The following is a 15766-nucleotide window of genomic DNA, read 5'->3' on the forward strand; positions in this document are numbered from 1 at the left end:
TCTCACTTTATTGTCCTCTCAGGTTCCATAGTTTTTCTATATCAATTGTACTTGTCGTTCTGTGTGTCCATCTATCTCTCTGCTGGGCACATGCTGAATTGCTCAACAGCCAGCCCTTTATAACAAATTGACTAAAACTCGCCTCTGATGACAACAGCAGCCTCCAATCAGAGGCTGCTGTTGTCATAGGAGGCGGGGATTAGTTAATGAAAGAGAGAGACAACTGAAAGGTTCCGCTTGCTCATTTGGATTGTCATAATTACCTGAAGAGCATCCTCTTTAGACCACATACACAGATAATTTTAAAACATGGTACAAACACATTATAATCCGCAACACATTCATCACAATTCATAAAGCCTCATTAAAATATCAGAATGCCTGTGTGCATGTAGCTGTAGCTATTCATCTAATGAGACAGAAAGGGCCAGTGGACGCACACACCATTTGGTACAGAGGCACTTAGATTTCAACAGGTGTTTTTTTGGCTGTGGTTAGATGGATTGGACGGTAGTTTGCTGTAAAAGCGTGCAGTGGTTCAGAGAGAAATTCGGGAAGCGCTGCAGTAGAGAGCACAGTTCCTCATGTCACTGTGGTCTGGTAGAAGATGGTCGCATGGAAGCAGCCATGGCATCAGCTTTAGCAGAAACATATACCATAACAGCCAACAGACATAAATGTGCACTGTTCATCAGTCTTCCGGCCGTATTTGTAAAAAGCTGGATGTGTTATCTTGCCCTGTCGGTGCTGTCGCGTTATTCCAATTGGCTGAATGTGTTTCCTGTCAAGTCATGGCTTCAAATCAATTGATTTCAGCAAAGTCCAGACTCTCTTAAGAAAGGGAGTGGAAAGAATTTGCCAGATAGACTTGCCAGATAGAGCCAGTCTGCCCACCTCTGCCTGTGTCCCCACCTCTGAACACGGTCACTCCAGGTGAGTTCAAGCTGGTCAAGCACACAGACACACTACAATAATCAGCTCCTGCATTAGGATTGTTCTCCATCTCCCTCCCTCCCTGGGGGGGGGTTGTGGTGTAATGCACAGCCTGTAATGGAGCGGAGAGTCCACTGGCAGGGCTGCTGTGTGCACAGTTTATCGCTACATGACATCAGCAGCTCCCAGCTGTAGTCCACTCAGGCTGCTGAGCGGGGAGAGTACCCTCATTAGGAGACGGTGGGGAAGGCTTCACCACCACCAGGATACACACCAGAGACGTCACCGTCATGTGAGGAGATGTAGTCAATGATCTCAAAGCTACGCTCAAATGCAGTTTCTATTCACAATGCTCTTTCTCATGCATCGTGGGAATAAGGGTGACTATAGTTAGGTGTCTTTCCCTTTTTCAGGAGAGTACGGCGTTGTCAAGGAGACGAGGAGGCTGCCGCTACAATTCAGCAGTGTTTCGTGGGCTGGCTCTGTCCAAACTATTGTTTCGTATCTTTTAAACAACCTGTTTATGTTACTTTCAGTAAACAATCCCGTGTTTCTGACAGGAGCTGCAGTTAAACACGAATGTAGGAGTCAGCAAAAAATATATAAATTTTAACAGAGCCAAAAAGGAGATGATGATGACAGGCTTGGCACAAGTCCAGAATAGGATGCATCTTCAGTGGACCCACAGAATAAGCTAGCTAGAGGCTCGAAGTGACGTCACAGTCAGTTAGATAGAGGCTCCAAGTGACAGAGTCTGCTAAATAGAGGCAGGAGGCACTGTTAAAGTAAGCCAGATAGAGGTTAGATATGACTCAAGTCAACTAGATGGTAAATATATGTTGGATGGAAATGAGAATCAGCTAGAAGATCTGACTTCAGAGTCAAATAGAGACAGGAGGTGACAGCAGAGTAGTCAATATACTTGGCAGGATGTGACTTAAGCTGGAAACAGGGTTTGATACTTAACTTTCTACTTCAGTCTGTGACACCCTCACCAGTAGGGTTACCCGATATGAGAAACGCATGCGATAAGATGACGTTGTTGACTTGCCATAAATTAACAGATACAGGAACTAGGTAAGTAGAAGTACTATATGCTAAATATTAGACACTGACTGATTCAAATTGCAACGAAAAAACTATTAAAACATATTTTCACAGTACTTGACCAAAGGACATTGTAATTAAAAATTATTCTTAAAAAGATTGATTACCTTAGCTTTAATTCATTTATTATTGAACCAACAACAAAATACAAATAAAAAGAGTAAATTCATCTCAAAAGTGTAATAATAAGAATAAATGTCTATAAAACAGCTGTATGAATGAAATCAACAAAAGTGTATGATCAATAGTTTGTCAGTGTTGCTGAACTTCACATTGATACCATCTCACCCATATCCACCATGCTGTGTACTGTGTACTGAAAAACAAGCTCACAGCAGTTCATAGGCTGGGCTCTGGGATATCCCTTTAAATCGGGTGGTCTAGTTTAAGTTATTTTCTCACGCTTTTAAAGCCAACGTGACAGGTCCAACATTCAACGACCCCTAAAACCCCTTAAGAGTTACTCAAGCCGACTTAAGCCTTTACATGGGCAAGGAAAATCTTCTACCCTGACCGGTAGAAAGAGAAACTTAAACCAGGCACCAGTTGGACGACATTCCAGGGAAAAACACAACATTGAGTCACGTTAGTAAAAAAAAAAGTATATACATATATATATATAGCTAGCAGTGAATATACTTAATACTATTTATTTATTTGAATATATTTTATTTGAATTTAAAAAAAATGTATGTGTGGATGCAGAACTGACTTCATGAGCAGAAGAGACTACATGCACACAACACACTGCAAACAGTGAGTTATCCCCAGGCTCCAGGGAAAACCCATTCCTGTGCACACACACACACACACACACACACACACACACACACACACACACACACACACACACACACACACACACACACACACACACACACACACACACACACACACACACACACACACACACACACACACCGGAGTAGCAGCTGAATGTTAAACTCTGATTTAGAAGAGACTGTACGAATCAAACCTCAGTGGAAGATGATATCCTGATGTTTGTACATGCATCAATGCATTATTAATGAGTTGGTGCAGAAACTCCAGTTCCAGATGTATGCGCTAGCATAAACACCTCCACTGTTTGGCATTCCGTCAGTCAGCTGGAGGTAAAGACGATTGTGTGCTGCCAGGATTTGAGGAATGAGACGGTGTGTTACCAGTGGGTTGTCGTGTACCAGTAGCCACATTTATATGAGGAAACATTACAATGATTGTCATTATTATTATTATCATCCTATGATATTTATTTTAGATTCCGTTTAGGAAATATGTATTTGGAGACTAAACGGGTTTCACTTTGACGTAATGGTGATCTTTTACACATTATTATTACTCGCCTATTTATTTATTCCATAATTTTGTCTATGAAATTTGAGCTTTCCATGTCACTGTAACCCAATACATTTTGCTTCACCCATTACGTTTGGGTATATCACATGTAGAACTCCACACCCACACCCACACCCACACACAGTACGTTTTGCGTTTTCCTTTATATAATTAAATGAATGCAGAAAAGGTCAGGGTATTCGACAGGGAACACAGAGGATAGGTCCCCCTCTATTTATAACACTTACATTTGTCTCCCCTAATACAAACATGAAAGTAGGACTTTTACTCTTCACACTTTTTTTATATTCCCAAACCCGCACACACAAGCACATACACCCATCACACCCACACGAAAGAGTACGGTTGTGTTTCAGAAAAATAACTTTATTAGCAGAGGAGATGGAATCAGCAGAAATGAATGAAAGAGGAATTGAGACATGAGTAGCGGTAAAGAGACACAGAATTCTAATGAACACATTATGTCTGACATACGCTCTGACATACTGACAACACATGGAAGCCAGTGTCAGAAGCACCGAGGAAATGAAGGGTGTGATCACGTTTCCAAAGAGGGCTTTACTTTAAATTCATTAAGATTAAAGTAAATTACATTTCAATCCCAGTTGAAAGAACTGAAAGTGCTACATGGATTTAATACATGTAGAACATGTCAAAATATCTTTCATAAATGCTGAACTTAATTAAATAAAAACACTTCACTAAATATCAAGTAAAATATGTCATGCTTTAATTACCTTGAGGCTTAGAATGAAAACTAATTCAGAACCGGACCTGACATGTAAATCGTAGTTAATTCAGGACAAAAAAAAACTTCAGATAATGGCAGATTTGGACATGGTAACTTGTCTGTACATTCAGTCATAATACTGCAACTGCTGGATTTGGGAAACCCTGGTTGGCAGTATTAGCATAGCATTGTTTAAATTAGCACAGTGAAACAAGACCATAGGACCCATGGCTCAACCATACATCAATTTATATTGGTGGTGGAACGAGTCATCCTTCACTGTGAGTGACTGAGGGTTCCCAGGCTTTATAATCTTAAACCAGTTACAAGTGTTTGAGAAGGCAGAAGGAGACTGTTACGACCCTGTCCGTTTCCACCACAGACACGAAGCACACAGGACTCAACTTACACTAGCCATGAATACAGTAACTTCCTGTGCACTGTGAATCTACCCAGGAATATTTTAGAACATAAACCATTTAAAAGGGTCATCCGTGTCTCCATGGCAACAGTGTGAACCAGTCCAGCCAGCAGCTGGCCTCTGGCTGTTAATGGTGTTCTCTGCCAGCGACTCTGGCTGATAACCAACCAGCGTTTGGAGGTTGGTTCCACTTTATACACACCAAGCCTGCTGGCTGGTAAAGCCACGAAGGAGCCCAGATAATTATGCCGTTTACCATGCCCCAGTAATCTCACGTGGTAATAGGCTTCTAGAATATGACCATGACCACACTGCATGGTCTTGATGTCGAGATCACTTCTCAAAGTGCTCGTTTCAAATAAGCCCCATCCCATTGACCATGAAGAGCCACTCATCCAGCAGATAACAGCTCTATCATTTCCGTAGCATACATTCATCTACTAATTGATTTGTTGCAACAATGAAATAGCAGTCAAGCCTGTTGTCAAATTAAAAAGAGTAAGACAGACTCATTCTAAAACATGAATGTATAACTGGTGTTATATATTTGTGTTTTGTGTAGGTTTAGACGATACATCAATATTAATATCTATCGTGATAAAATCTGCTGTGATAACGCTAATATGATTTTAAACACATTTGCATACGTTTAACAACATCAATCACTGACTGGGTCGCAGCACCCTGAGCCATTGCAATGCGTTCAAGCCGAATACAATAGGCTACCTCAGGGCGTGACAACGCGCATTCACACAGTGTTCCGGAAATAAACCTAAGGAAATACACAGAAGGAAATACCAGTACTCTGACCTCATTTCAGGTCATTTCGTCGCCAAACTGTCACTTTAGACTAAGAAATTGTACCTCTAGGTCATACCACTTTGCTTATTTGGCAATGGTTCTGCTACCTGAAGATTGACCAAGCACAGACTAGCATTAGGTGCAAATATGTCGTTGACGAGTTCACAGCAGAAGGGGAAACACCACCGACCACTTCCACCATCTTAAAAAGATCCCAAATGGCTGTCTCATTCATCATCTCATGTCATGTGGCAGGTCATACAGAATGTACAGACATTTAATATCAGCGAGAAAAGGCTGCAAGTGACTTGCAGAGAGTACAGATCATTAAGGAGCAGGTAGATATGGGGTGAGGTCTCTTGCACGCTTACCTACAAGTAGACTGTGTTGTTGTGTTGCACAGGAAGAGGACGGGTTATGAAAAATTACCCATTCCTGGCCCTTCCACTTGTTCCACGCGTTAACCATGACTTTAGTAGAGGAGCAAATTAGATCCGGAAGATTGACAGAACAGGCCATTTTGAAAATCCCCTGGCCTGGACGTCAAGGACGATTAGCATAATCTAGCCCCTCTCAGGTGAATAACCACTACCATTCCCAACACAGCAGATGTTCTGTTGAAGTATGCTTGGAGCTCTGTTTGAGCAGCAGTTGACTGGCATCTGAAAAAAGTTTCGCTTTTCGGACACATAACGCCACGGTGTGGATCGTCTTACAAGCGATTTATTTAATGCCTGCATCCAAGTGAGGGTTAGGCTTCCCGCACACACATAGTATAACACGTGGATGTTGAGGAACCGTCTGCACATTCTATCAAAACCAGAAAATTACAGGAAAGATTGGATTAATTTTATTTTTAATGGCATGTGTATGCGTGTGATAAACACATCAAGTCGGATTGCTTCCTCAATGAGTGCCAGTTCACAGCCAGATTACATCTAATGTTAAAGCTTAAACATGAACAAAAATATATATACAACTGTGGAGAACAAGTATTTGATACACTGCCGATTTTGCAGGTTTTCCCACTTACAAAGCATGTAGAGGTCTGTCATTTTTATCATAGGTACACTTCAACTGTGAGTGACGGAATCAAAAACAAAAATCTAGAAAATCACATTGTATGATTTTTTATTTAAATTTTTTGATTTTTGTAAGTGGGAAAACCTGCAAAATCGGCAGTGTATCAAATAATTCTTCTCCCCACTGTACATGACGAAAATAATAGACAAAATTGTTGCAGCAGAATTATTTACACCCGTGACGTGAATGTGGCATTTTCCAATAATAATTGTGCTGGCAAAATGACGGATGGACTTTTCAACCATAGCCTTGTGATCTTATACTCACTCCTTCCACCACAAAACCCATTTATTTCCAGTCGTGTAAATTAGGAGAAGGATGAGAAATGGATGCTTATTATTTATTACATTGATGTTCGGGGACGTTGGCTTTTGATGTTGTTCCCCTGTTCGATAAATAAAAACTGGCTCTTTTGGAAAAAGAGTGATTGAAGCGATAAAACTGCACACCTCAATGTCATCGAAAGCAACCTATAGTCGATCCGTGGCCTGCTGGTTAAGGAGTTCGACAAGTAACCGGAGGGTGGCCGGTTCGAATCCTGATATGGACGGGGGGAGTAGTTGTGCAGCACTCTCCTACATCCTCATCCATGGATGAGGTGCCCTTGAGCAAGGCACCTGAAACCCCCACTTGCATGCCGGGTGCTGCACTGCGGCTGCCCACCGGCTGGTGTGTTCACCGGCTCCCGGATGGGTCAAAAAGCAGAGAAAGAATTTCCCCCAAAAAGGGACAATAAAAGATAACTTGACTTAGTCACGTGCAAGTAAACATGTACGCTTGTACAGTGACATGCTTGTAGTGCCGACTTCTATCGTGAAGAATGATGAATACATATAACAGATCGCAATATTTATAGGTTTAGAAACATATATAGAATGTTAGTTCAGCCTAAATTGGCCATGGTGACCTTAACAAAGCTCCTGATTGTGATTGGTTAAACAGATTTAATCGCTGGCTAGAACCGTAAAAAAATATTAAAAGTAAAAATAATAAAAAATTGCAACGAATAAATGCATTCAACTTCGACCTTCACAGTTTGTTCTGGAGCGGCCTTCATGGTAACAGTAAACTACTGGTTCTGGAGTGGCCTTCATGTTTACATTAAAGTACTGGTTCTGGAGTGGCCTTCATGTTTACATTAAAGTACTGGTTCTGGAGTGGCCTTCATGTTTACAGTAAACTACTGGTTCTGGAGTGGCCTTCATGTTTACATTAAAGTACTGGTTCTGGAGTGGCCTTCATGTTTACAGTAAACTACTGGTTCTGGAGTGGTCTTCATGTTTACAGTAAAGTACTGGTTCTGGCACTGCCATCATGTTTACAGTAAAGTACTGGTTCTAGGGCGATTCACTTAAACAATTAAAGATGATTATCAAAACTGTTTACTGTTCGAGGTTCTCCCCAGGACTGGTTGTCTTTGTCATCTGCTACATTGTATACTAAATATACTTGGTAGTCATTTTAGTTCTCTATGCTTGCTTACTTTAAATCTAATTGAGGCTTAGTGCAGAGCTCAGCCATTTTCCAAGTTATCAAAAACATTGTGATTTAGGACCTTTTCAGACCTCACACTGTTTCCTCAACTTGCCCTGTAGCAGACCCTGTTGCCGTCTGGTCTACTAGCACCCACCAGCTAGCATTCCATTAGCCTACTTGCTTATCACCAGCTACCAACATACCAGCCTCCTAGCTCCTAGCACGTACCAATAATCGTGTGCGGTAAACTTGTTGGTCGGGTCTAAATTAATCCATTATAAATAAGGGACCCCATGCATGATTCACTATTCAGCTGCAGGGGCATACGGTTATAATGCATCAATTGGGCTTAATTTATTCATGATTTCATTCAGTCTTCCATATGCAAGAGATCCCCATTTCCTGCTAATTGCCCTCTTTAAATGAAGGAGGATTAAGGAAGATGACAAAAGGTGAAAGCCCAAATAAATAAGACATGTTGCCAACTTTACCAATGCTGTGCAAACAGTACAGTGAAAGTATGATGCTGTGATAGCGATAGCTAAATTAATTAAAGATCACATGAAGGCTTTCTTCAATCCTCAGAATACCACTGTAGATGCCTGTATGCTACATCATGCTAACAAGAGATAACTTTAGTACAGAAGTGGATGTCCCGTCTCCATGCAGCAGGTTGAACATGCAGGCTTAAGCCCTCCCTGCAGGTCAAATTCAATCACTGCGACCAGGATAGAGAGAGGGGTTACGGCTTAACCCTTGCAACAGCGGAAACCAAACAAGCAAAATTATATGTGACTGATCCAAGAATTTGCTCTTTCCAATCCCCCTGTAATGTTGCCAAAATCTAACACCCCCTCGCGCAGACAAAGGGCCGGTTCAGAGAGCTCTGTCCTTGGCCAACAAAGCCAGGACCACCAGGCCAGACATTTAGGAAAACTGGGCAGCATTCTTGACATGTTGCCCGCCTTTATTGACCTCCTCCGTTATCAAGCATCTGCATCATCATCATCAACATCTTCCTACCCAGCTAGAACCAATGGGGGCAGGCCGTGTGGCAAGAGGGCCAATATGTCTGCAAGCTGCATTGTCTCAGAACGCGGTCTAATAGCTTTATTAAGGGGCTTACATGGAGGCAGGGAGGTGTTCCAGGACATCTGAAATTAAGGTGAAACTGTGCCGGCTCCCATGGGTCTGTTTAAACACCAGCACAGCTCAGTGTCCTCTGGTTAAGCCCCTTCTTCCAAAGTAACCAACAAGAGCCTCAGGGTTTTAGTATTAAACAGCTGAGTCAGCCACACACATGCTGCAATGAAGGCTTTGCCATAAGCTGCTACAAGCAAGGAGAAGTACGTGAACAGCAGGGATTCAGCTTGCAGTAAATACAATTGGAGGAGGATGATGTTTGAGGAGCACTATTAAAGACATAGCATTAGTATAACACTAATTTCATTAGATCTCAATGCCATTGATATTCCAGCCGATTATTAAATCAACTCAACATCAACTATACTGTGACAGTAGTAGCCAAGTCTTATATTGCCACGGACATCAATTAGTCTTGCCATTTGAATGATTTATATTGAAATGTAGACACATGGACTTGTTGACATTTATAACTTATCTAAATGTGGATTATGACGGATGATAAAATAAGTCAGTTCATATCTAAATGTAGCACAAAGTGTTATGGTTGACACTGAGATTGTGCCGACTCTTGGGTTCCTGCTCATCAAACCATCTAACCCTGCTCATTATCTAGTTTAACAGAAAGAGCCCAAAAAGCAACACTTAAATCCTACTATCAAAACACTTCAGTTGACTCACTTCATAGTGTCACAAGGACCTCTTCCTGCCTCTTATCCAGTGGCACGTCTCATCTGTCGTCTCCCCACGCTCACTTTCTTCTGACAATCACTAAATCCAAATATATAGTTGCTGGGCATGAAGTGCGCAAGCGGTGTAAACCAAACACTGACGTAATAATCACGGCCCTCGCACACGTGTCTCATGACAATCTGCCAATGTTTGTACACCAGAGTGTAGAGTGGGCAAATGGAATCCACTGCATCTGTATGCAGCACACTTCATGACCGGCGCCTCAAGGCAACAATACGCTGAGGTTATCTGCTGCAGGAAGCATGGTGAGTCAGGGGAAGGCTCTCCATTGTGGATAGAGGAATGAACCAACCCTCAATGCCTGACCAACATTCAATGCTCCCTACCTGAAGTACCTGAAGAGAGAAGCCATTTAACACCTGTGGTGGCGGCAGCACAGCCTCCCCATCTGGACACATTTAGAGCAGCATCTTGCAGCATCTTGCAAGTGAAATAGGATATTAGAGTCAGGGCAAGGAGTGGAGGGGTGCGATTTGATCATTAAGGTTTATTAACTTTGAAATTAAACCAGGCCACAACAGTGTTGTTTTGTATGACCTTTTCTTACTTGGGGATGCAATCACACAACAATATCTGCTTCAGATGCTAATAAGGCAATTATTTTACCTTGTTAGAAATAACCTAACAAGGTAAAATATCAATCAACAATGGGATAGTGGACAATAGACAAATAATGTGTCAGTGCAACCATTATGGCCTAGAATTTGGAGACTTACTGCCAGTAACTGTGTGTTAAATAAGAGCCAGCCAGTTGAAACTGACCACTTCACCCTCTTCCAATAACACACACTGTGGTTTAGCATCTCATCACAGACCTCGGGCTCACGTTATAGAGATCCATTTACAGCACATGGTACAGAACAGGGCAGAGAAACGTGGACAAAGAGTTGGACAGAGATGGCTTAGACATCTAATAGTTCACTGCCTCAAGTAACGTAAGCTAACGTCACAATAACATCCTAAATCTAGATGAGTCGAGTACTTAAAACAGCTGTAGCTTACATTATGTGGCAAATTAAACCGTGGGGTAGCCAAGCACTTATCCATGGTCCAAACAATAAGGTACAAATTACTTTATGACGTTAGAGTAAGAACGTTGTTACATGAGGACATACCGCCGTACACATTACCTTGGTGGGTAGCATGTGCCAGATGTTATAGTAGCACGTGCCAGATGTTATAGTAGCACATCAAAGTAAGCCAGATCTACACAGAAATAGATCAATTCTATCCTGGATAACTTCTTCCTGTGTTTCCCTGAAAGTAAAGGGGATATGGTGGTATTGACAGTAGGGCTGTAGGCAACCAAGTAAAACCATGGCCGACTCAAATTCGACAAACTCTACGACCAATCGATTGATAGGGATATATTAAATATTGGGCCACTGTGCAGTCTACTCTTCCTACTAGCCGAAACATCACGAGTGCTGTTTGGCGAAGGTCACTTTGGTCCGAGAGTCGGACTCAGTTACGGCAGTGCTTCAATATAAAGTGGGTCACCACGGAGCGCCTTGTGTAGTGTATAGATAACGCGTGTCAGAAGACTCACATTTAGGTTCTGTTCCGGGTAAAACATCCACAGCTACAAAATGTTCTGTGGTTTTTGGCCTCTAAGGTTGGCAAGTTTGTGTAGATGGAAATATATCACCATTGCTGTGCATGTGCACATCTATGAAATACATGTCTCCTGTTGCATGCTAATAATTTCATTGGAGTTGCAATTGTATTTCTAATAGCCAACAATGGTTAACCTGACTCTCGCCAGATGAATTTCGTTCCGCCTAGCTCCACTCATCCATCTGGGGTCGCTCCATTGGAGAAGTGTTTTAGAAGGCCGGGCCTTATCAAAAATCCTTGCATATGTTTGGATAAACCACTTGTCCGTCATCTTTATTGACATGCCAAACCTGGTCGGGAGAAGGTCGAAAACATTGTTTCCACCAACAAAATCCTTCAGAGCCATTCTCTGATGTTCTTTTAAAGAAAGAATATTCACTAGATTGGACAACACGGATGAAATAGCAGCATCAATGTTGACGCTTGCTTCCTCGATGCGAGCCGCCATTGTTGACTGAATCAAAACAGTCGCTTCTCTGCTACGTCACATCTAGAAAAATCCCGCCCAGCGGTCCTGATTGGCTCTATCATTTTCTGGTAGTCCCCAAATACCTCCCAACGGGAGCGATCCCAGATGGATGAGTGGAGCTAGGCAGAACGAAATTCATCTGGCGAGAGTCAGGTTAAACAATGGTAACAATGAACTCAAAATTGGGAATGTTATTGTTCAATGGGTTTTTCCACTGCTTTCCACATGTTTAAATTCCCTTTTATTTTGGGAAGGGGAAGGGGGGCCCGGAGGGGCCCAGATAGGGGTGGTCCCTGGATGAAGAAATTAAGATAGCAAAAAAAATGACATATGTATTTGCCATTTTTTTTGCTATCTTAATTTCTTCATCCAGGGACCACCCCTATCTGGGCCCCTCCGGGCCCCCCTTTTATTTTGGGAAGGGGAAGGGGGGCCCGGAGGGGCCCAGATAGGGGTGGTCCCTGGATGAAGAAATTAAGATAGCAAAAAAAATGACATATGTATTTGCCAGCCTTAAATATTTGTCACTCAATCAGGGCTTTACTCCACCCTGAACTGTGATGATATAGATGGGTTTTTGCATGCCGGTCTTATTAACATATACTTAACATAACAGCAGGTGCAGCAAACTCATCCAGAACAGCCAAACAGCGAACAGCACACTGCAGCGTTTCTGCTTACCTGTGTCTGTGCTCATCGTGTCCTCCTTGCCCGTGTATGACCACCTGCCCCGCGGCGTGCTTGCCCACCTTGGGGGCGTCGATGTGGGGGATGAGCACGTCCTCCAGGCCCAGGTCGAAGCGCTTGTGCTTGGAGTTGTCGGGCAGGAAGAAGAAGGCCCCGAAACACAGCGTGATGAAGGCACTGAGGATGAGGAGCAAGATGAACTTCTCGGAGAGCCTCAGCGTGGCGCGATGGTGCGGGAAGGAGGAGGCGCCGGGCGACAGAGCCGGGATCCTGCGCCCGGACAGCGGCAGCAGCGCGGGCGTGGTCATGGTGTCACTGGAGGTGGTGGGGCTAGCAGGGGAGGGCTCTGGGGTCTACAGGTGGAGCCACGGAGCTTGGTGTAGCAGCAGGATGAAGCGGCCAAGGCGAGCTGTATTATCTCATCCCAGCGGTGCTCTGTCCACAAACCAAGCCGGGCTGATATCCCTTGCGGATGGGGTGTCTTGTCGCCAGGGAAACGGTCATCTCGGTTCTGAAGGGGAACACAGCAGGTACTGAGTGGCACCAAAGCATTGAGTTTAATAATTCCTTAGCATATGTGCCATGTGTGTCATGGTTAATGAATGGGTACCCATTAAGATAATGACATGAGATGGAGTGGTCATTGAGTTACCTTTACAGGTTTTTACTCCTTTCACATTGTATTTTACACACAAGCTAAATGGAAAGTGAATGAGTTGCAGCTATATAATTAGCAAATCAAATCCAAGGCAGTCATCTCAAGATCGATGATGCATGTTATATAAGCAAATGCATGCTGTCAGCGTGTTAGCCTAGAACATTAAAAACATGTCAGCTTTAACATTGACAGTTCTCATGAGTAAATAGTTATTATAGCCAAGATACTTGAACGGCGTGAAAATCTCAAGAGATTCAAAGCGAAGAGATTTTTTAAACCGGTACAGTGAGTCGTGAGGGGAAATAGCTGTGGATGTCGGTGCAGCATTACAGATTGTGCAACAGCAGAGCGCCGACATCACCAAACACCTGCCGCCTCTCCTGTGGCGACGGCCGTGAAGAACGGATGCGGCGGAGCGCTAACTCAATGAACCAATTCAGCAGTATGGGTTGGTTGTAGATGTTGGTCGGATATGGTGCCATGGTAATACACATTTGAACATGAGATCAACAGAACCTGGGGCGTGGTGTGGTGTGTCCGCATGTCGAACACAAACCGTTTGATCATTCTGCTCCATCAGTGAGACTCAGACTACTGGACACGGATGCCCAATCCCGATTGTACTGAACATACATCAATGTGCACACATCGTTTAATGTTCATCGCTATCCTCTTAGTTATTAATTTTGGAAAATAGGTCGCTAAACGTCATGCAATCATCACAGCAAGATGAATCCGAAACTATGACGTTACTTATAGCATTGAAAGGAAAACACCGTGAAGATGATTTCGGTTCACGTTAATCAATTAAGCAAAGCTGAACGGAAACTTGACGTTCTCCGAAATACTTATATTTATTGAAAGGATTTTATAATATTAACCTGTCATTAGTAACAAGCTAATTTACCGACACGGTGTGTTGATCGAGGCCGCTGTATTTATGTATTCCACTGGCCTCCCTCCCCCCGGCCTGCGTCGCTCCCTCTCCCCGGACCGTCGTTCCATCTCCCCGGCCTGCGTCGCTCCCTCCCCCGGCCTGCGTCGCTCCTTCCCCCGGCCTGCGTCGCTCCCTCTCCCCGTCCTGTCGCTCCCTCTTCCCGTCCTGTCACTCCCTCTCCCTGGTCTGTCGCTCCATCTCCCCGGCCTGTCGCTCCATCTCCCCGGCTGCGTCGCTCCCTCTCCCCGGCCTGTCGTTTCCTCTCCCCAGCCTGCGTCGCTCCCTCTCCCCGGCCTGTCGTTTCCTCTCCCCAACCTGCATCGCTCCCTCTCCCCGGCTCGTCGTTCCCTCTCACCGGCCTGCTCCGCTCCGTAGCTCCGCACAATACCAAGTTCATCCTCCGCCGCTAGCACGGCGCTAGCCTCTGCTGTGTTAACATAATACACAACGCGGCTCATGAAATGACTGAAGTGAAACTGCGAGAAAGCTAGAAGCGACACTGTACAATAATTACTATCTGGTGTACGCATGTATCGAACAGGATTTTAGCTTTAGCTTGAAATGAATTAATTCAACTCTTCCCCCATTCTAATGTGTTGTTGGTAGTAGCCGTGGAGCTAATGCTACAGGCTGGTGGTGTACCCGTAGAGGCGGTCCTCTGAGGCTGTGCTGCTAGCCGTGGAGCTAATGCTACTACCAGGCGGGTCGTGGACCCGGAGAGGCGGACTCTCTGTGGCTGTGCTGCGGCATCACCTTTCATATGCTGGGCGAAAACCGAGGCGAGAGAAGCTTTTTAGTCCACCTTTTAGGAAATGACGTTTTATCAGATGTCCTCATGTCCACAATGAAACGTTAAAGCGCGATATCCAGTCCCGATGCGCCCGTTGATTTAATTCATTGGCGGTATATTGGATGTTGATGGTGGGTCACTGTCAGACAGCGACCGCCGACTACTAGAGCTGCTGCTGCTTCTGCTCGGCGCTCGAACATCCACTACTCATCCTGGCCACATTAGGGACCATCTGCCAATTTCTTCGGACATATTTTAATCTAGACGGCTAGGAATTTTTGGCACATGCAGACATCTTCAATATAGTTTAGCCAAGATAAAATAAGGAGATTACGCTGCCGTTTTCCCCATCAAAATCAGGAAATGTATTTGCCAAGTTGTCAGCATTCTCAGGGGCGCATATAAAATACTATATATATATATATATATATATGTGTGTGTGTGTGTGTGTGTGTGTGTGTGTGTGTGTGTGTGTGTGTGTGTGTGTGTGTGTGTGTGTGTGTGTGTACATATGTGCTAGGTTATATGTTTTTATAACGCATGAATTATAAAAAAAAAATAAAAAAAAAAGCATTCTGCACTAGCTGCTGCTACAGTAGATGTTCTTATTGATACACTCAAAAAAGTGTTTGACAGTTTGTCTAGCAGGTACGTTATTATATTGCTCCCCTGGCTTCCATTCAGAACTTGCTTTTCTCTTTTTCCCAACACAAGACATGTTGTTTTTGTCTTATACTCATACCCTCATATCCATATCTGATGGTATCAGATGTCAAATTATTTATCTTTCAAATCAAGTACTTCC

The 15766-nt window shown here is 43.6% G+C and overlaps 1 protein-coding gene across 1 annotated transcript in view; it reads right to left on the reverse strand.

Moving 5' to 3' along the window:
• The window catches only part of LOC311358747 (mannosyl-oligosaccharide 1,2-alpha-mannosidase IB-like), a gene marked incomplete at its 3' end in the record, with an annotated part of 68575 nt that extends 53729 nt beyond the window's left edge, over positions 1-14846 (reverse strand). The window contains 2 exon segments of the mRNA XM_084478873.1: positions 12571-13087; positions 14814-14846. Of these exon segments, the coding sequence (XP_084334999.1) occupies positions 12571-12884 (314 nt within the window).
• Between the last annotated feature and the right edge of the window lie 920 nt (positions 14847-15766).

The sequence above is a fragment of the Micromesistius poutassou genome (genome assembly GCF_964030765.1).
Source record: "Micromesistius poutassou genome assembly, chromosome: 14".
Classification (NCBI taxonomy): Eukaryota; Metazoa; Chordata; class Actinopteri; order Gadiformes; family Gadidae; genus Micromesistius; species Micromesistius poutassou.